The following is a 22,312-nucleotide window of genomic DNA, read 5'->3' as shown; positions in this document are numbered from 1 at the left end:
GACCCTAATTTTTTGGAGACTGCTGGTATCTGTAAGGCAAATTAAGGCCTGGACACAAAGGGATCCAATCTTGTCTAAAATAAGGCAGATAATCTTACATGGTGGATTCTGAGGGTAACCCTCTGAAGAAATGTAACCCTCATTAAGAAAGCTGAACTTAGTGCTGAGGACGGGTTCATTTTTTGTTGGTCCCCCCCGCCGCCCCCAGAACGATGTCCAATATTAATACGACTACATAGCAGCCACCTGGCAATGTCAAAAATGGAGATGTTGGCTCGGAGTTATACCTGGTGGCCCAGTCTTGACTCTGGCATCACTGACTTAGTGAAGAGGTAACCTGTGCCAGGAAAATCAAAACCTCCCACCCTCAGCCTCCCTACATCCATGGGAGTGGCCTGGCAGGTAATGGGTTCATGTACATGTGGACTTTACCGTTCCCTTGATGGGTTCCATGTTTTTAATCATGGTGGACACACACTCCAAGTTGTTAGAGGTGCACCATATGGACTTCTCAGGCTATGATTGAGAAATTACAACAGCTTCTGCACGCACGGAATACTGTAAGTCCTGGTTTCTGATAAAGGCACAGCCTTTATTAGCAGTGATTGCCAAAACTTTGTGCTCTCCAATGGTATCCGAACTGCACCTTATCCCTTGTTGTGAAATGGACTGGTAGAACAAACTTTCAAAAACAACATGAAGAAACAACCGGCAGTATCCATGGAGACATAACTGCCACGTTTTTTTGTTTGACTATAGGATCATGCCTCATGAATTGCCCCAGCAGAACTGCTAATGGGACGGCGGCTTTGTACAAGACTGAACCTACTGTTCCCAAACCTGGCGTGGAGCGTGGAGTCCCATCAAAAAAACTGGAAAAAATCTCACAATTCTGCGAGGGCAGAAAGAACATTTAGTATGGGTGATCTGGTCCACATAAGGAACTTTGGAGACGGTTCCAGTTGTGTCCCTGGGTTTATTATGGAGAAAACGGAGCCAGTATCTTACAAGGCTAAAGTCCAGGGTAAAATCGTAAAAAAAAACACCTGGATCATCTTGGGGCAGGGAGTCCACATCCGAGCAAATCTTAATATCAGCCATGGAAGCAGCCGTCTACAGTGTCTGCCCACAAGTCAAAGCCGAGCCCGTGTTAGCCCCTCCAGAGGATGAGGACGCGGACTTCGAGATGGAAGCTGGCATCCCTGCTGAAGAGGAGCCCACATCAGTAACCCTGCAATGCTTCCGCCAGAAACAAAGGTTCCCCCATTTGGTTCACACTGCCAGAACAAGCCTGCCTTCGACTGATCTTAGACCGACCGCCAAGCGGCGGAAAGGACCTTCTCACGGTGGGGGTACTGGGGGAGAAACCGACCTAAGGGGGAAGGGATGTTATGATGGCCACAAAGCCTACAGAATCGGCAATACATCTCCTTGTGGGCTTTGTGGAGTATGAACTCTCTTATTGAGCAAGCAGAGGCTTAGCCAATGGGAAGTGAGCAGCAGGAGGTTAAAACCCTTTAGTTCAACCCAGACCGGTGTTCTGTAGGTTCCTGGGTACTGACCTGGATACTGTAGGCCCCGGATGCAGCTCTTTCTTATGTTATCGTTAAAGGGCTTCAGGTGAAGAAAGTCAGGCGTTGGCAGAATCATTACACGAGGTATAGTGAAGAATAAAATAGGAGAGACCTGTAGCATCAGGTGTCTGAACTTGATGCACTACCTGAGGATTTCCTGGACACTACCTTAATGGTCTGTAATAAGCACAGGCCTAGCAAACCTCATTGAATAAGGCAGGAAGAGTGTCCCAAGACTCCAATTTTCTATTTTCTTGCACTTGTTGGCACCTGAAGAAAATTTACCCGTTGACTCCTATGGAACAGAGGAACTGCAGGGCCTGTGAGCAAGTGGCAAATTCTTTCGCACCAATCACCAAGGATAAAATGGAAAACTGGGCTCTTTCTGGTTGCAGTTCTCCAATAGCAGTTGCAAGATTCAGATCTCGGAGGGCTGCTGGGATTTTCAGTCCAGCCATTTGATAGGCCTGTCCCTGGAATTTCCCTTGGCTGTGCAAATGGACCAAGGGAAAGCAAACATGGACAGCTGCTTTCCCTTGGGCACAAGGCACCCTAGCTGCACGGCACCCAAAGAGGAAAATCTCCCCTTATGCTCCATGATTAGAGATATGATTTCACAACTAAAGATATGCATTGTTGGACATAATTGGGACAGCATTTGACATGTAACCATGCATACCAAACAAGATGCAAAATAACTTGTCCAATAACTTTTCTCGAAGTTTATGTGTACAATAAATGATGTGTGGCTTACCCTGTAAGTTGGCCAGTGGGAGCTTGAGGATGCCTCCGGAACCAGTGGCAAGTCCTGGGAGAGAAGCAAGAGTCGCTGTGGGAATTGTCAACACGAGTCCCTGTTGTGCAGTTACTTGATTAGCCATGTTAAGCGGAATAAAAAGAGGTTGGTTCAATGGGACACTCCCTGTTGAAGCCATTACCACTGTTGCCAGGTTTTCTGAAGTCAACACCTGAGAAAAGAATACATTTCAAAGATCACATAAAGTGGCAGCTTGAGTTCTTTCAACTTAAATGTTGCAGAAAATCCATAGTGTTTCCTTCATTTGTCATAACAAACTGTTTCTGTCTCACACAACATTCAGTGCTCCAGCCACCCCCCCGTAATTAAGGAAGCTGTACATTGAGAGTTGGATAGTGAGTCCATAAATCAACGGTTAAAAATTCAAATCAGTTACTGAGCTGGACTCCCTCCAAATATCTCTCTTCCTCATTTTGGAACAGAGTCATTTTGGAACAAAGCTCCTCAAGCAAAGCAAATGAAAAGTCCTACCACACGCACTTCCCTCCACCCCGACACCCTCTACTAATATGGTACTTTGTTTCTCCCTGTCTGTATACATTTATCATCTTCAAACACCAGATTAAAATGTATTTGGATAAAGACATCTGAAATAGGAGCAGGAGTGTGCCATATGGCTCAATGTGCTTGCTCTATACAGTGGCACGGTGGCACAATGGTTAGCACTGCTACCTCACAGCGCCAGGGACCAGGGTTCCATTCCCAGCTTGGGTCACTGTCTGTACGGAGTTTGCACATTCTCCCCGTGTCTGCGTGGGTTTCCTCCGGGTGCTCCAGTTTCCTCCCACAATAAGAAAGATGTGCTGGTTAGGTACACTGGCCATGCTAAGTTCCCCCTCAGTGTACCCGAACAGGCGCCAGAGTGTGGCGACTAGGGGATTTTCACAGTAACTTCAGCCTACATTAATGAACCAGATGGGTATTTACAACAAGTGACAAAGATCAACATTAGACTTCAAATTCCAGAATTTTTATTGAATTCAATTTCACCATCTGCCATTATGGGATTCGAACCCAGCTCCCTTGGGTCTTTGGATTACTAGTCCAGTGACAATACTATTACACCACCGCATTCCCTCCTCACACAGTAATAACCTGCTGACTGACACTCAGTTTACGTCACTCAGCTCCTAATCTTATTACAGCCTTAGTTCAAGCATGGACAGAAGAGCTGAACTCCAGAGAAGAGGTGAGAGTGACTGCCCTTGACATCAAGGCCGCATTCGACCAAGTGTGGCATCAAGGAACCCTGGCAAAACTGGAGTCAATGGGAATCAGGGGGAAAACTCTCCACTGGTTGGAGTCACACCCGGCACAAAGGAAGATGGTTGTGGTGGTTGGAGGTCAATCATCTCAGCTCCAGGACATCACTGCAGGAGTCCCTCAGGGTTCGTGTCCTCGGCCCAACCATCTTCAGCTGCTTCAATGACCTTCCCTCCATCATAAGGTCAGAAGTGGGGATGTTCACCGATGGTTGCACAATGTTCAGCACCATTCGCGACTCCTCAGATACTGAAGCAGTCCATGTCCAAATGCAGCAAGAACTGGACAATATCCAGGCTGGGGTGACAAGTGACAAGTAACATTCACACCACACAAGTGCCAGGCAATGAATATCCCCAATAAGAGAGAATATAACCATCGTCCCTTGACATTCAATGGTGTCACCATCACTGAATCCCCCACTGTCAACATCCTGGGGTTACCATTGACCAGAAACTGAGCTAGACCCAGCCGTATAAATACTGTGGCTATCAGAGCAGGTCAGAGGCTGGGAATCCTGCGGAGAGTAACTGACCTCCCGACTCCCCAAAGCCTGTCCACCATCTACAAGGCACAAGTCAGGAGTGTGCTGGAATACTCCCCACTTGCCTGGTTGGGTGCAGCTCCAACAACACTCAAGAGGCTCAACACCATCCAGGACAAAGCAGCCCGTTTCATTGGCTCTCCAGCCAACACCTTCAGCGTGCACTCCCTCCACCACTGAGATCCAGTAGCAGCCGTGCGTGCTATCTGCAAGATGCACTGCAGCAAAATAAAGACTTCTTTGACAGCCCTACTACTGCTACCACCTGGAAGGGCAAGTTCCATTCCAAGCCCCATACACCATCCCGATTTAGAGAATAGTCAACGCATTATTTCATAGTCGTTGGGTTAAAATCCTGGAACTCCCTCCCTAACAGCACTGTGGGTGTACCTACACCACATGGACTGACTGATTGTCCAATCACAATCCTGGAACTCCCTCCCTAACAGCACTGTGGGTGTACCTACACCACATGGACTGACTGATGTCCCATAACAATCCTGGAACTCCCTCCCTAACAGCACTGTGTGTGTACCTACACCACATGGACTGACTGATGTCCAATAACAATCCTGGAACTCCCTCCCTAACAGCACTGTGGGTGTACCTACACCACATGGACTGACTGATGTCCAATAACAATCCTGGAACTCCCTCCCTAACAGCACTGTGGGTGTACCTACACCACATGGACTGACTGATGTCCAATAACAATCCTGGAACTCCCTCCCTAACAGCACTGTGGGTGTACCTACACCACATGGACTGACTGGTGTCCAATAACAATCCTGGAACTCCCTTCCTAACAGCACTGTGGGTGTACCTACACCACATGGACTGACTGATGTCCAATAACAATCCTGGAACTCCCTCCCTAACAGCACTGTGGGTGTACCTACACCACATGGACTGACTGATGTCCAATAACAATCCTGGAACTCCCTCCCTAACAGCACTGTGGGTGTACCTACACCACATGGACTGACTGATGTCCAATCACAATCCTGGAACTCCCTCCCTAACAGCACTGTGGGTGTACCTACACCACATGGACTGACTGATGTCCAATAACAATCCTGGAACTCCCTCCCTAACAGCACTGTGGGTGTACCTACACCACATGGACTGCAGCGGTTCAAAAAGGCAGCTCACCACAAATTTATCAAGGGCAATTAAGGATGGGCAATAAATGCTGGCCTAACCAGTGGTGCCCACATCTCATGAAAAATAAGATGGAATAGAATCATATTCAATCTTTGCATCATCTTCACACACAAGTCTTAAATAGGTGGCAGAGATCCAGTGGCAGTGATGTATCATATATTCACAGAATTATTACGGCGCAGGAGGTCATTCAGCCCCTCATGCCTGCACTGGCTCGCTGCATAAGCAATACATCTTTTGCCATTCGCCCACAATCTCCCTATAACCTTTCACATTCTTCTTCTTCCAATAACAGTCGAATTCCTTCTGAATGTTTTGACTGTCTCCATCACACTCTCAGGCAGCGCATTCCAGATCCTAACCACTCACTGCATTAAAAAGTTTAACCTCATATCACTTTCGCAAATTACTGTAAATCTGTGCCCTCTCATTTTCGATCGTTTCATGAGTGGGAACAAATCCGATTAAATCCTAATCTTTGCAAAGAACACATTTTTAGTGAATGAGTTACCTGAGACACTGTGGGTGCTGGGGGTGGCACAGTCTGTTGTGCTTGCACTTTATTGACTGGTGCTGGGTCAGATGGTGGTGTTGCCTCCACTTGTTCTGAAAGATACAGCAGTGATAAACCAGAAACAATATTACTCATGAGCACAGCACAGTGGTGGAATGTCACTTAGATTTCCCACTTAAAGTGTATTCAACCTACTTTCGTATCTCTTCTTTCCAAACTAAATGTTGATAATTCCTTCATGCACCACCATAATACACACAGATAGCTGAGAAAAATCTCAAAAGTATAGATTTAATTATGGAACAGCTGGAAAGTAGAAATCATTTCATTTGATATCAGTCGTAGACTTGCAGGGAAAAGCTTTGAAGGTGAACACATTGGGAGAAATGTAATTTGTTAGAAGATAGTACCATAAATTGAGAAAGGGGAGATCAATACTGGTGTTTTTTTGAAAACATTATTGACATGATAAGTAGGAATAAAGCTCATTTAAATATTTTGACAGGCTCCCTGCCTGCAGCAATGGAGCAGTGCCGTCTCAAAGGAGTCCCTTTATTTCTCAAACAATAAAATTAACATGGTCCCATATGCAATTGATAAGATTCAAATTCACTCCTGTAGAGGACTGCTTAAAATAGAAATCCTCTCTCCCATTACAGCATCATTGGATGCCAGGAACACAACAGCATCCTTCATGTCCAGCATTACTTTTATCATAATGATGAAAAATAAGACACATGATGTTCTTACTGCCCATTTTCAATGCACTAGCTGTACATTGACCCATGTATTCAACAGTCACAGTCAATGAGTGGGTTCTATGGACACTAAGGGACAATTTAGCATAGTCAATCCACCTAACCTACACATCTTTGGACACTAAGGGGTAATTTAGCATGGCCAATCCACCTAACCTACACATCTTTGGACACTAAGGGGTAATTTAGCATGGCCAATCCACCTAACCTACACATCTTTGGACACTAAGGGGTAATTTAGCATGGCCAATCCACCTAACCTACACATCTTTGGACACTAAGGGGCAATTTAGCATGACCAATCCACCTAACCAGCACATCTTTGGACTGTAGGAGGAAACAGGAGCACCCAAAGGAAACCCACGCAGACATGGGGAGAATGTGCAAACTCCACACAGACTGTGACCCAAGCCGGGAATCGAACCCGAACTTTGGCGCTGTGAGGCAGCAATGGAAAAAAGGAGCACAAAGTGGAAAGAGCAATCTCATACCATATGTAATGTGATACAGACTGCAGAGCACTAATTGTACTATTCTCATGTCATGCAAATACATAAAGTCTTGGGGGGAGCGATTCCCCCATCCCACGGCACTAAACAGTTAGCACAGCAGGTCGGGAGATTCCAGCGGCGCCCGATCTGTGGGATCCACACTGGGTGTCCCACCCCAATAGCGTCTCCCAGCGCCGGATATCCGGCGACATCAACTGCGTGCCATCAATCGGTGGGGAGCCGCATAAATTATTGAAATAAACATTTACATATTTTAAATGCAATTAGCGGGCCCAGGCAGCGATTGGGCCTTGGGGGGGTTAGAGAACTGGCATTGCGGGGGTCACGGGGCTGGCCAGTGATCGAGCTGGGCACAATCGGGAGGCCAGTAGACAGGAGCCTGTCGGTGCTGACAGATCGGTGCCTGCACAGTGGTCCACTCAGCACTATGCTGTTGGCCTCCTGGGTGGGAGTAGGCCCCGCCCACTGATTTCTGGAGTGAATCACACTGGAGCACTCAGCAGTGCACAGAGTGTGGGAGATTCTTCTCTGAACTCCCACTGAAAAAAACAACGGTATTTACTTCAGTGCCGACACTATAGTTAAGAAAGCCCCACCAACGCCTCTACTTTCTCAGAAGACTAAGGAAATTCGGCATGTCAGCCACGACTCTCACCAACTTTTACAGAAGGCCCCATAGAAGGCATTCTTTCTGGGTGTATCACAGCTTGGTATATCTCCTGCTCTGCCCAAGACCGCAAGAAGCCACAAAGGGCCATGAATGTAGCCCAGTCCATCACGCAAACCAGCCTCCCATCCACTGACTCTGTCTACACTTCCCGCTGCCTCGGAAAAGCAGCCAGCATAATTAAGGACCCCACGCACCCCCGGACATTCTCTCTTCCACCTTCTTCCGTCAGGAAAAAGATACAAAAGTCTGAGGTCACGTACCAACCGACTCAAGAACAGCTTTTTCTTGCTGCCGTCAGACTTTTGAATGGGCTTACCTTGCATTAAGTTGATCTTTCTCTACACCCTATCTGTAACTGTAACACTAAATTCTGCACCCTCTCCTTTCCTTCTTCCCTATGTACTCTATGAACGGTATGCTTTGTCTATATAGCGTGCAACAAACAATACTTTTCACTGTATCCCAATACATGTGACAATAATAAATCAGTTTTCACACGAATTCAACACTTTGAATTTTTTGGGGAGAATTCCATCTCTATTCATTTCTTCACTGGTTACATCAACCCCTTTTCCATTTGGTTGCGCACTCCCACTTCCACTCAACTGTACACAACAAAGAATTGCTTGGAGGATTAGCCCAAGAGGTAATGTTATACACACACTGGGCCCGATTTTACCATTTTCATTCGAAGTGCTGAATCTGGGCACAATTCAGATCCGACTTGGAAAACTGTTCTCAGGCGCCCCCATACGCACTTAGCCTCAAAAAAAATCGTGGCTCTGAATTGCGAAGTGGGCGGGGCTTATCATGCCCGAAGCGCTGCAGCTCCAATCGGAGCTTTGAACTGCGCATGAGCAGTGAAAAAAAAATTGGAAAATGCGCCCCTGTCACTTCGCTCCCAGGCCGCAAAAAGGGAAAAGGGGCCCAGGAACGATGGCCCCCACAGACATCGCGCCACCCCCACAACATAACTGTCCCCCTTATCCACCCACCTCCCCACTACCCACACCGATCGCGACCCTCTGCCCCCTCCCCACCCCACCGATCGCCCGCAGAGTGCAGTGGACCCCCCTTCCCCCACTGATCGCCCGCAGAGTGGCAGCGGATCCCCCCCTGTCTCTGCATCCCCACCCCCCCCAACCAGAGATTCATCAAGCCTGCCTCCTCCCCGCCACCAGAGAGCAATCGGGCCTCCCTCCTCCCCCCGCCCCCCCCACAACCAACAGAGATACATCTGACCCGCCTCCTTCCTCCCTCCCCCACACCAGAAAACCATCTGGCCTCCCTCCACTCCGCCCCCCACCAGAGAATGATCGGGCCTCCCTCCTCCCCACACCAGAGAACGATCAGACCTCCCTCCCCCCCACCACCAGAGAATGATCTGGTCTCCCTCCTCCCCCCCAACTAGAGAATGATCTGACCTGCCTTCCCCCGCCACTGATCTGAGTCAGAGAGCCACTGGGAGCTCTGAACTTACCTCTTCAGAAGCTGAAGCGCCCGAACCAGACCTTTACCGAGCATGTCTGTTTCGTGCCAAATCTGGACGGGCGAACGCGATGGTAAAGGGGGAAGTGCTGGTAAAGTTGGGCGGGCAGTTCATTAATTCAATTTAAATGCATGTAAATGCATTTAAACTGCTGTTGCGCCCGTTTTGGGCGCAGTTCGGATCGTGGGCATTTTCGGGCCTTGGTAAAGTGGGCATCTGCGGATCGCACTAATTGCCTCACGCCCGACTTTACAAAGTTTTTGCACCCGAAAACGGGCGCGACGCAATGGCAAAATCGGGCCCCATATCTCCAGTTTAAAATTATACGCAGCTTACAGCACTGAAAGTGCTCATATGGCCTCTCATATCTGCTGCCCTCTGCAAGAGCAACTCAGTGAAGCCCACTCCCCCAACCTTTCCATATATCCCCGCAAATCGCTCCTTTCCAATTCCCTTTGAAAGTCTCGACTGCCCCTGCCTCCACCACACTCTCAGACAGTACATTCCAGATCCTAACCACTCGCTGTGTGAATCTGTCTCCACCACACTCTCAGACAGTACATTCCACATCCTAACCACTCACTGTGTGAATCTGTCTCCACCACACTCTCAGACAGTACATTCCAGATCCTAACCACTCACTGTGTGAATCTGTCTCCACCACACTCTCAGACAGTACATTCCAGATCCTAACCACTCGCTGTGTGAATCTGTCTCCACCACACGCTCAGACAGTACATTCCAGATCCTAACCACTCGCTGTGTGAATCTGTCTCCACCACACTCTCAGACAGTACATTCCAGATCCTAACCACTCGCTGTGTGAATCTGTCTCCACCACACTCTCAGACAGTACATTCCAGACCCTAACCGCTCGCTGTGTGAATCTGTCTCCACCACACTCTCAGACAGTACATTCCAGATCCTAACCACTCGGTGTGAATCTGTCTCCACCACACGCTCAGACAGTACATTCCAGATCCTAACCACTCACTGTGTGAATCTGTCTCCACCACACGCTCAGACAGTACATTCCAGATCCTAACCACTCACTGTGTGAATCTGTCTCCACCACACTCTCAGACAGTACATTCCAGATCCTAACCACTCGCTGTGTGAATCTGTCTCCACCACACTCTCAGACAGTACATTCCAGATCCTAACCACTCGCTGTGTGAATCTGTCTCCACCACACTCTCAGACAGTACAGGTGGGATCTTACAGCCTCGCTCGGTTGTGACCGGAAATTCCCGCCTGAGATCAATGGAGATTTCCATTGTCAGGCCCTCGCCTGCTCCAATTCCGTGGCGGGTGAGTTCGTAGAGTTCCGGCCTACATTCCAGATCCTAACCACTTTTGGTAGTTTCAAAATCAATAGTTTTAGTGTGACAATCATTTTGTAGTCTGAATTAATATGTCACTTCGCATTTTGTGCAAAATTGACAAACACCATTTAAACAAAAACTAAACCTGCATTATTGGAAACCAGCCAGATTAGTTAAATAGCCTTAATTGTGCGACAATTAAAGAATAAGTAATTCATTAATAGATGTGATAGGAAGCCTGATATGGGAATATAATGTCTAACACAAAAAGTTTGTTACTTTTATAATTAGGAGCACATTACATAATCAGCACCTATTATTAATTTGGATTCTTCAAATGGGGTGATAATTGTAAGATGCTCCCTCCCCAGACAGGCCAAAAAAAGATAATATGAATGTGTCAGACCTTTCATTAACCTTGACTGAAGGAATGAACAGGCTTATTTAAAGGTATATAAAAAGGGTCTCGAGAAGTCATACTGAGAGAGGTATTGTTTTCACTTTACCCATGTTTTTTGTATTCTTGGTTCATGGGATGGAGGCATCACTGGCTGGGCCAGCATTTATTGCCCATCCCTAGTTGCCTTTGAACTGAGTGTCTCTCTCGACCATTTCAGAGGGCAGTTGAGAGTCAACCACATTGCTGTGGCTCTGGAAACACCCAGACTGGGTAAGGATAGCAGATTTTCTCCCCGAAAGGACATTAGTGACATTTCTTCTGACAATCGACAATGGTTTCATGGTTATTGTGGTAAACAAACGCCAGTTTCCCGTCACCAACACCCTTTATTCTGCATCAAAGGAAAGGGTCACTCCCACAGCTTACAGTCAGGTAGTCTTTACCTCGGGATTTCCAACTCCAGTCAGGGCTTGAAAACCCTCATTGGCTGCTTCCCATTGGGTGAGCCTCCACACGCTCAATAAGGCAGCTCGTACTCCATGAAGCCCACGGGTCGATCTATTGATGGTCTCCCATGGTCTTTGTGATCGTCATAATATCCCTCCCCTACTTGGTCCGTATCTCTCCCAGCACCCCCACTGCGAGGAGGTCCTTTCTGCTGCTTGGCACTTGAGCAGATGCCCTGATCAGGTCTTGAACACTTCAGTTCAGCTTTTTCTTAATGAGGTGGGGTTTAATTTCTTCAGGCAGACGTCCTTGGATCTCACCATGTAAGATCATGTCCCTAATTTTGGATGAGGTTGGGTCTTTGTGGGTCCAGGCTTTAATCTGCCTTGCTGACACAGACAAACTCTCCAAACAAGTTCAATCATCACAACCTCTTCCAATGCTGGTAAAAGAGCCAGGCTTGTGGGCAACGGGAGGCAACTCAGTGCATCAGCATCAGCTATCCGGATCCAGGGCAGTGTTCCAGAAGATATTTGTCGGACACCAATAACAAGGCCCAGCATTGTATCCAAATGAAAGCAATAGCGGAAAGGGGCGGGGAGGTGTAGAGAGAGAGACAGAGAGAGAGAATTGCCTTGTCCTCGTTGAAGAGGCCCAATAAGGGTTTATGGTCAGTAATTATAAAAAACTGTTACCGCAGACATATGGAATTAACTTCTTCACATCAAATATGACCACTCAATGTGAGAATACTGTTGCTCTGCATCCAAAAGGGTGCCAGAGGCATCTGCGATTGGCTTTTCCATCTTGTCTTTCTCGCGATGTGACAGCACCACACCAACACCATAGGGGAAAGCATCACAGGTTAAAAGAAGTTCTCTCTTCGGGTCAAAATGGGTCAGCAAGTTAAATGACAGTAACTGACATTTAACCTTAGAAAAAGCTTCTACCTGTGGAGCTTCCCAGGACTATCTCGGATATTTTTGTAGTAGGGCATGCAAGGGGGCCAGCATGGAAGCCAAACCCAGGATACATTTTCCGTAATAATCGACTAATCCCAGGAAAGATTTTAACTCCATGGTGTTTCTCGTGGTTGGTGCCTCCTTGATGGCCTTTACCTTCCCCTCTACTGGAGGTAACCCCTTGCCATCTACACGGTAGCCTAAATGGGTTACTTCAACTGCTTAGAAAACACATTTCACCCTCTTCAAGTGAACTCCTGCTCTGGAAAATCTCTGTAAGACTTCTCCTAGGTTGGCCAGCTGTTCCTGTTCTGGAGTCTCTGTGACCAAGACGTCATCAAAGAGGGTGGCACGGTAGCACAATGGTTAGCACTGCTGCCTCACAGCTCCAGGGACCTGGGTTCGGTTCCCAGCTTGGGTCACTGTCTGTGTGAAGTTTGCACATTCTCCTCGTGTCTGCGTGGGTTTCCTCCGGGTGCTCTGGTTTCCTCCCACAGTCCAAAGATGTGCAAGTTAGGTTGATTGGCCATGGTAAAAATTGCCCTTAGTGTCCTGAGATGTGTAGGTTAGAGGCATTAGTGGGTAAATCTGTAGGGATATGGGGGTAGGGCCTGGGTGGGATTGTGGTCGGTGCAAACTCGATGGGCCGAATGGCCTCTTTCTGTACTGTAGGGTTTCTATGATTTCTATGAAAGTATACCGCCACCTTGGGTAGCCCTTGAAGGATGTTGTGTGTGACTTTTTGGAGGATGGCACTTGCTGATGAGACCCCGAAAGGTAAACATGTATAATCATAGAATCCCTTATGTGTGTTGATTGCCACATATTGCCATAGTATGAAGTCTGTTAAGTGGCACACCTTTTAGAGGTCCATACACACTACACCAACAGCATTTCATAATCAGCCCTGTCTGTTACCTCACCAAAAAACTGAATCAAATTAGTTAAACATGGTTTGCCCTTAACTAGCAGCACGGAGGCCAGCTCGAGGGAGTGCAGCCTCAACAGAGGATTACAATTGGGAATTTGTTGAGTGAGGGAATTCTAAGGACGGGATCTTACGGCCTCGCTTGGGCGAGATTGTAAAATCCCACCCGAGGCCAACGGAGATTTCTGTTCTGGGAACCTCACCCACTCCGATTCCTGGCCAGGCGAGGTGGTAGGGTTTCAGCCTAAGTGTTTTAAGAGTTGATCTCTTTCTAAAATCTACTCGGGTTTTGCATTTAGCATTGCTCTAAACATTAATTTGTAGTTTATTGCAGTCTTAGTCTGTGATAAACAAGCTGCCCACTAGTGGCAGCTGCACTGTTTGTTCATTAGGCAGCTGGTCACAACTGGTTCTGTAGTCAGCAGCGTCTGACTCAGCTGTTTGGAATTTCAGCTAGTATAAAGAGAGGAGGATTGTGCACATGCACTGAGTAAGCAGCACAGAGGCCAGCCTGATGGACTATAGCTTCAACAGAGTTTAGTGTAGTTGTTCAGAGTGCAAGGTGGGAAGTGGTGCTCCACAAGGATCGGTGCTGTTCACAATTTACATTAATCATTCGGATTTTGGAATCAAGAAACAATCTCTAATTTTACGGATGGCATCAAATTGGTGGGATAGACAATAACAAGAACTGCAACAAATTACAGGAGGACATTAATAAATCTATAGAATGAGCAAATAATTGGCAAATTAAGTTTAACACAGATATGGTGAAGTAGTATATTTTGGTAGGAAGAATGGGAAGGCCGCTTATTACTTGGAAGATGCAAATCTAGGTCAGGCAAAAAAAATCTTGCAGTACAAATACATCAATCACTAAGAGCTGTGCCACAGTTTAACAAGGTCATAAAAAGCAACCAAGAACTAGGTTTTATTTCTAGAGGAATAGAATTGAAAAGTGGGAAAGCTATGCTAAATCTGTATCAAGTCTGGGTTAAACCACATGCAGGGCCGAACATTTGTTTCCAAGTCAGGAGCGCAGGGACAAGGAAATGCTCAATTCCACAAAACCGGCTCAGGAGAAGATGCTCTGAATCTTCAGATTTTTATTTCAGGGAGCTAGGAATATGATGGTTGTAGGGACAGTAGATTGAGGGGGGTTAACACTGTTCTCTGTCGCAATGAGTGAGAGTCCAGGTGGCTGTGTTGCCTGGGTTCAGGACATCAGCTCAGAGCTGGAGAGGAACTTGCAGTGGGAGAGGGAGGACGTACTTGTCGTGGTCCATGTAGTACCAAGAACATAAGACAGGGCAAGGAAGGGGGTTCTGCATAGTCAGTATGAGGAGCTTGGCACCAAATTAAGAAACAGAACCTCAAAGTTAATAATCTTTGGATTATTATCTGAGCAAATTGGCACAGGACAAATCAGATTAGAGAGATGAATGCGTGGCTCAAAAACTGGGTGTGGAGACCCTTGGATGTAGGCCATCAGGCTCTGCGGCCTTGCCAACCTTCAATACCAATAGTTTGCTCAGTACAAATCGAAGAGTAAAACAAAACAGTTAAGGCCACAAAGGTGACAAAAATAATAAAAGGACAAAACTAAAGGCTCTGCATCTGAATGCACAGATGAACTGATAGCACAAATAGAAATGAACAAATATGGTCTGTGTCATAAGTCCATGGAGGCAAAGGTCCCGTCACCAGAGTTCCTTTATTTACACAACATACTATACAACCCAGTGCTCTCAGTTAAGCTTCCTGCTTCAGCAGGCAGAGAAACTGACACACCTGCTTTAAATAGGGACCGTGAGGCTCCTTGACTGGGTCATCAATTAGGACTCAATCAGGGACTTCTTTCAAAGAGGACTCAATCAGGGAGTTCATGCTCCAGCAGTCCAATCTCATTTGCCTGGCTGAAGTCATCACAATCTGATCGCTATTACGGGCACATGTCAGCAGGGTGACATAGACTGGGATCTGAATATTATATATTATAATATATATTAGGGACGACAGGAAGTTAGAAGAAGAAGGTAGAGGGGTGGCTCTGTTAATTAATGAGGGATAACCCAAGTTCAGGAAACGAAGATGTAGAAGCAGTTTTGATTGAGATGAAAAATGATAACATCACTTGTGGGAGGGGTGTGTGTGTGAATGTGTGAGAGTGTGTGTGACAGAGGGAGGATGTGCGCGCGTGTGTGTGTGAGAGGGAGGATGTGTGTGTGTGTGTGCGTGAATGTGTGGATGTGTGCGCCATCCGCATGCGTGTGTGTGCATGAGTTAGAAGATGTGCATGTGTGTGTGGATGTGCGCATGTGTGGGTGAATGTGTGTGTGTGAATGTGTGCATGCGCGAGGGTGCATGCGCACGTGTGTGTGTGTGCGTGTGCGAGAGGGAGGATGTGCGTGCGCACGTGTGTGTGAGAGAGGAGGATGTGCGTGTATGTGCGCCCATATGTGTGAGAGAGAGGGAGGGTGTGCGTGTGTGTGAGAGAGAGAGGAGGATGTGCGTGTGCATGCGTGCATGTGTGAGAGAGAGAGAGGGAGGACGTGCGCGTGTCTGCAGATGTGCGTGCGTGCCTGCGCCCGGGCCTGTGGATGTGCGGGTGTGCGCGCGCGCGTGAGTGTACACATTAGGTGATTTGTAATAATAGGCCATGGTGAAATGGATGTTTAAGCAAATGAGTTGTGTTTAAGACCTTGCATTCGTGGATAGGGATGGACTTGGCTTTTCAGCTGCTAAACTTCAGAGAGCAAGGAATCTTTACAACTTACAAAGGTTTCAGTAAGCAAGGGAAGGTTATTAAACTTTATTTGACTGAAAGTAGATAGGAAAACATGAAAGATTTTTAGATTTTTGGAAAAGCCAAGTTGAAAGAGGTGCTGAGGACAATGGAATTGAAGATGAAAGGGAAAAGAATATGTAACGAGATATTCTGGGCAGGATTTTACAGCCTCACTCAATGGAGACCGGAAATTCCCACCTGAGGTCAACAGACATTTCCGTTGTCCGCCCTTTACCCACTCCGATTCCTTAGTGGGCAAGGTGGTAGAGTTGTGGCGATTGAGTGGAGTTGTTTTGGCTCTCTGGGGAGGGAGGGAGGGAGGGTACGCTGGGAACAGCTTTGTGCTGAGAGAAAATGCGAAATCCGAAGCAACAATCCAGACACCGTTTCAGAAAGTAATCTTTTTTCTGGATTTTCCTGGATTTCCACAACAGAGTGGAAGTGAGTGAGAACTTGTGTGGTATACCTTTACTAAAGTGACAGCAGTTTTGTCTTCAGTAATACTGAATTTGTAGAATTAAAAATCTATATGGAAGTGTTGCCTAGAATGTGTTCACTTATATGTTCTGACCAAATGGATTCTTTTGGGGAGCTTTTGTAATACGATTTTGCTATGAGCTGATTTAAATATTTAAATTTGAATATCATTATAATGCCCGGGACCAAAGTCTCCAGGCCCGCTAGCCTCTCCTACACCCACCAGGAGTGGATGGGGCCGGGGGGGATTGGTGACAGAGGGAGGAAAGGGCTGATCGGGGGGTATTGGGAGATCGGGACTTTGGGGGGTGGGGGGTTTTGAGGTGGTTTTGGACGGGGGGGGGGGGGGGGGCGGAGATCAGGGCTGGCTCAAAACCATCCAGGCGGCTAGCAATCGGGGCATGGGGGAAGTTGAAGGGGTCCCATTGTGGAATCGAGGGTCTGGATCGAGCTAGCCAGCGACCGGGAAGCCAACAGTGCGGGGCTACTGCACATGCACCAATCTCGGCAGTGACAGATCGGCACATGTGCAGTGGCCCACTCAGCACTATGATGCCGGCCTCTCCATGAGAATTACCCCTGCCCCCGATTTCTGGAGTGATTCACGCTAGGGCACTCTGCAATGCAGAGTGTGGCAGATTCATTTTGAAAATCCCTCTTTAAAAAAAATCAATATTTACTCTGGTTTTTACGTGAATTTGGCACTCAGAATGTTTTTGGGAGAATCCTGACCCATATTTCTTTTGTTTAAAGCCCATAACTCCCAACATCGTCAGGTCATTGCATAAACATTAGTCCCTTAGAAACAGAAACAGGAGAAATTATGGGGAATGATGCAACAGTAGTGACAGTGAACAAGCATTTTGTGTCTGTCTTTACAGTAGAAATTACCTACCAGAAATAGGATAACCTAGGGAGTAATAAGAGTGAGGAAATTAAGGTTATTTATATTGACAGAGAAAAAAATCCCAGAGAAACTCAAGAGACTGAAAGTCTACAAGTAGTCAGGTACTGATGGCCTACATCTTAGCGTTATTAAACAAATAGCTGCAGAGATTGCTAGCTGTGATTCACTGGATTCAGGAACAATTCCAGCAGATTGGAAGCCAGCAAATGTTACATCCCTATTCAAGAAAGGAGGAAGAGGAAATGAGGAACGGCAGGCCGGTTAGCCTGATGCGGTCATTGAGAAAATGGTGGAATCTATTATTCAGGAAGCAATAACAATGCACTTAGATAAGCAGGTTATAATTCGATCAATCAACATGGTTTTACTGAAGTGAAATCCTGTTTGACAAATTTACTAGAGTTTTTTGAGGATGTAACTGGTAGAACAGATAAGGGGGAACCAGTTAATGTAGTATACTTGGATTTCCAAAAGGCATTCGATAAGATGCCACACAAAAGGTTAATGTATAAGACAGGGCTAAAGGAGTCCAGGGTGATAGAGAGGGAATTGGTTAATGGACAGGAAGTACAGGGTATGGATAAACAAGGCTTTTTCAAGTTGGCAGGTTGTGATTAATGGAATGCCGCAAGGATCAGTGCTGAGGTCTCAGGTACTTACAATCCATATCAATGACTTAAAAGAAGAAAAGCAGAGCGATGTATCTACATTTGCAGACAGTACATAGATGGAAATGCAACTGTGAGGGGGACAGAAAGAGGCTGCAAAGAGATATATACACTTTAAGTGAGAGGTCAGAAGATGGAAGATTACGGGGAAAAAGTGTGAAATTAGTCACTTTGGTCATAAGAATAGAAAAGTAGAATATTTTTAAGAGGTGTGAAACCTGTAAGTGCTGATGCTCAGAGAAACTTGGTGTACTTGTGCAAGGAAAAGCAAAAGTCAGCATGCAGGTACAACAAGCAAATAGGAAGGCAAATGGCATGCTGGCCTTTATTGCAAGGGGATTGGAGTATACAAATAAAGAAGTCTTGCTACAGCTCCACAGGACTTTGGTGAGACCACTGCTGGGATACAGTTTGAAATTCTGGTCTCCATAGTTTAGGAATGATATACTCGCATTAGAGGTGGCACAACAAAGGTTGGTTCCTGGGATGAGGGGGCTGTCCTATGATGAGAGTCTGAGTAAATTGGGTCAATATTCTCTGCAGTTTAGAAGAATGAGAGGGGATCTCATTGAAATATACAACATTCTAAGTGGGTTTGACAGGGTGGATACTGAGAGGTTGTTTCTCCCTGGCTGGAAAATCTAGTAAGAAGTCTCTCAACACCAGGTTAAAGTCCAACAGGTTTATTTGGAATCATGAGCTTTCGGAGCGCTGCCCCTTCATCAGCTGAGTCAATTGTACATTCACCTGACGAAGGGGCAGTGCTCCGAAAGCTCGTGATACCAAATAAACCTGTTGGACTTTAACCTGGTGTTGTGAGACTTCTTACTGTGCCCACCCCAGTTCAAGGCCGGCATCTCCACATCATGGGGAATCCAGAACACGGGGACACAGTCTCAGGATAAGGGGCCAACTATTTAGAACTGAGATGAGGAGAAATTTCTTCACTCAAAGAGTTGTGAATCTTTGGAATTTTCTCCCCCAGAGCACTGCGGATGCTCCATCACTGAATATATTTAAGGCAGGGGTGGACAGACTTTTTGTCTCTCGGAATCAATGGATATAGGGAATGGGCAGGAAAATTGAGTTGAGGCCCAAGATCAGCCAAAACCGCATTGGATGGTGCGGGTCAGGCGCAATGGGCCATTTAGCCGAGTCCTTCTCCTATTTCTTGTGTGGTGTTCTTATGTGATACTGATATGCAGGTATAACAGACAAAGCTTTTTCTGAGTCATAATTGCAGCTCAAATTTAACAGACATGGTACAATTCTAGTTGTTCATTCGATGACAATGGCAATTTATAATTTTATCGATTTACAATCTAGGTTCCAATAAGTCTAACAAAAGGACTCAGTCAGCATTCAGAAAGTGATTACAATCTTTTTGAACAAAGATATATACTTCCATTGATCTGTATGACATATCACAGAATGCTGGATGATAAATATAAGAAACTATCCTTCAAGTGTCCAAAGATGTGCAGGTTAGGTGGATTGGCCATGCTAAATTGTCCCTTAGTCTCCAAAGATGTGTAGGTTAGGTGGATTGGCCATGCTAAATTGTCCCTTAGTCTCCAAAGACGTGTAGGTTAGGTGGATTGGCCATGCTAAATTGTCCCTTAGTGTCCAAAGACGTGTAGGTTAGGTGGATTGGCCATGCTAAATTGCCCCTTAGTGTCCAAAGATGTTCAGGGTAGGTGGATTGGCCATGCTAAATTGTCCCTTAGTGTCCAAAGATGTGCGGGTTAGGTGGATTGGCCATGCTAAATTGTCCCTTGGTGTCCAAAGATGGGCTGGTTAGGTGGATTGGCCATGCTAAATTGGCCCTTAGTGTCCAACGATGTGTAGGTTAGGTGGATTGGCCATGCTAAATTGCCCCTTAGTGTCCAAAGATGTGTAGGTTAGGTGGATTGGCCATGCTAAATTGTCCGTTCGTGTCCAAAGATGTTCAGGGTAGCTGGATTGGCCATGCTAAATTGTCCCTTAGTGTCCAAAGATGTATAAGTTAGGTGGATTGGCTGTGCTAAATTGTCCCTTAGTGTCCAAAGATGTATAGGTTAGGTGGATTGGCCATGCTAAATTGCCACTTAGTGTCAGGGGGACTAGCTAGGATAAATGCGCGGGGTTATGGGGATAGAGCCTAGGTGGGATTATTGCTGGTGCAGACTCGATGGGCCAAATGGCCTCCTTCTGCATTGTAGGGATTCTATGATTCTATGTGACCTCATGAAGAAACAATTTTAATCATTTATTGTCTTTTAATTAACATATGCGGTTAGTAAATTTGACCACTTTCTTTTCATTAAGTAGGTCCCACTGTGTTCTCAAAAATGGAACAGAAACATTGTTGGGATTCTCATGAGGTTAACAGAAATGCTGCTTGTGAACGCATACAGGCCAGGAGTGTTCAAAAATTAAATCCTGCTCACCAGCAGACTTGTGGCAGCGGTTCTCCTGCACAGAACCTCTGGGAACCTTTGGTGCCTCAGTGGAAATGTTGCTTTCATTGTTTCGCTCAACCACCACTGCTGTAGGGAGAACAATTCCTCGAGATTCCACATCACCTCCTGCTTTGGATGAGACATCCACTTTCCTTGATGGAACTTTGCTGATTTCTTGCCCAGTCATCACTGTGGCCTGCCAATACATTAATTAAGAATCAAATGCAAAAGCTGCATCTTGTCCCTCAGTTATGGTCCTATGTCTAATAGTTCAGTTTTTAATTTCCAGGGATGGTATTGAGATCTGAAGTAAAGACCTGGATTCTCTGTGGGTCCAAAAGTAGTTTCTTATTTAAAACCTAATGATGCAATATTTAACATTTGGCCTGTGATGTAGCCATCTGAAAACAAATCAACGTTGAATACTAAACATGTTAAGTATGGCTTACTTGATGGCACAGTGGGTAAATACATCACAGCTCTGCTCTGTATTATTAGTTCATATTTAATCAGGAAAGATGAATCATTACAATTGTTCCCCATGGCAGGAGGGGAAGGAGGAGGAGAGAATAACCAGGGTTTCCATTCCTGCTGAAAACAAGCACAAAACTGGACTTGATAGAGTTACAGTCATCATTCAAATAGAAACAGCCTGTAGATTCTTTGGGCCCTATTTTACCATTTTGATTCTCAGTGCTGGGCGAACTTGAAACTGGGAGTGTTTCAGATCCGACTTTTAGACCCGTTTTCAGACGCCCCCGTACGCACTCTACCTGAAACAATATCAGTGATTCTGAATCGTGCTGCACAGCCTGTGGGCGGGGCTTAACGCGCCCAAAATCCTGCAGCTCCGATCAGCGCCTCCTACACATGCGCAGAGAACAATGATGGAATGCTGCTCCCTGCCACATCCCTCCCGGACCGGATAATACCTCCCCCTGGCCCCCACAGACACTGCCCCACCCCCACAACATGACTGACCCCTTATCCCCTACCGCCCCCCCGCTACCCAGACTGATCGCAGCCCCCTGCCCCCCTTCCCCCTCACTGATCTCAGGCAGAGTGGCAGCGGACCCCCCTTCCCCCTCACTGATCATAGGCAGAGTGGCAGCGGATCCCCCTTTCCCCACACTGATCACAGGCAGAGTGGCAGCGGATCCCCCTTTCCCCACACTGATCACAGGCAGAGTGGCAGCGGACCCCCCCTTCCCCCCCACTGATCTCAGACCGAGTGGCAGCGGATCCCCCTTTCCCCACACTGATCACAGGCAGAGTGGCAGCGGACCCCCCCTTCCCCCCGACTGATCTCAGACAGGGTGGCAGCGGACCCCCCTTCCCCCTCACTGATCTCAGGCAGAGAGATCCACCCTCCACCCTACAGATATCAGGCAGGGTGATCCCCCTCACCCCCACCCCGGACCCTCCCGCACAAGGCCCCATCTCCTCTGGACTCTGATAGCTGTGTGACACCTCCCTCTCTCTCCCCTGTCCCCAATCATTGAGGCACTGATCCACCCCCCGCCCCCTCTCCCCATCAGCACACCTGCAAGTGCTCACTTGCCTTCCCCTCAATGCTAATAAGCAAACTGCATGGAACTTGCTGGAATGTTCTGCCAAACTGCCTGCAACTGATCTGCCCTAACGAGGGGCAGCACCATTAAAAA

General features: G+C 46.8%; 1 protein-coding gene across 1 annotated transcript in view; it reads right to left on the bottom strand.

Moving 5' to 3' along the window:
* The window catches only part of pou6f1 (POU class 6 homeobox 1), a 161,313-nt gene that overhangs the window by 124,611 nt on the left and 14,390 nt on the right, over positions 1–22,312 (bottom strand). Inside the window, exons 2-4 of the mRNA XM_078200995.1 lie at positions 20,637–20,844; positions 5,874–5,968; positions 2,329–2,542 (exon numbers count right to left, since the gene is read on the bottom strand). Coding sequence (XP_078057121.1) covers positions 2,329–2,542; positions 5,874–5,968; positions 20,637–20,844 — 517 coding nt within the window. The remainder of the gene's footprint in view (positions 1–2,328; positions 2,543–5,873; positions 5,969–20,636; positions 20,845–22,312) is intronic.

Source organism: Mustelus asterias, chromosome X (genome assembly GCF_964213995.1).
Source record: "Mustelus asterias chromosome X, sMusAst1.hap1.1, whole genome shotgun sequence".
In the NCBI taxonomy this organism is placed as follows: domain Eukaryota; kingdom Metazoa; phylum Chordata; class Chondrichthyes; order Carcharhiniformes; family Triakidae; genus Mustelus; species Mustelus asterias.
This window is presented reverse-complemented; position numbering and strand designations above follow the sequence as displayed.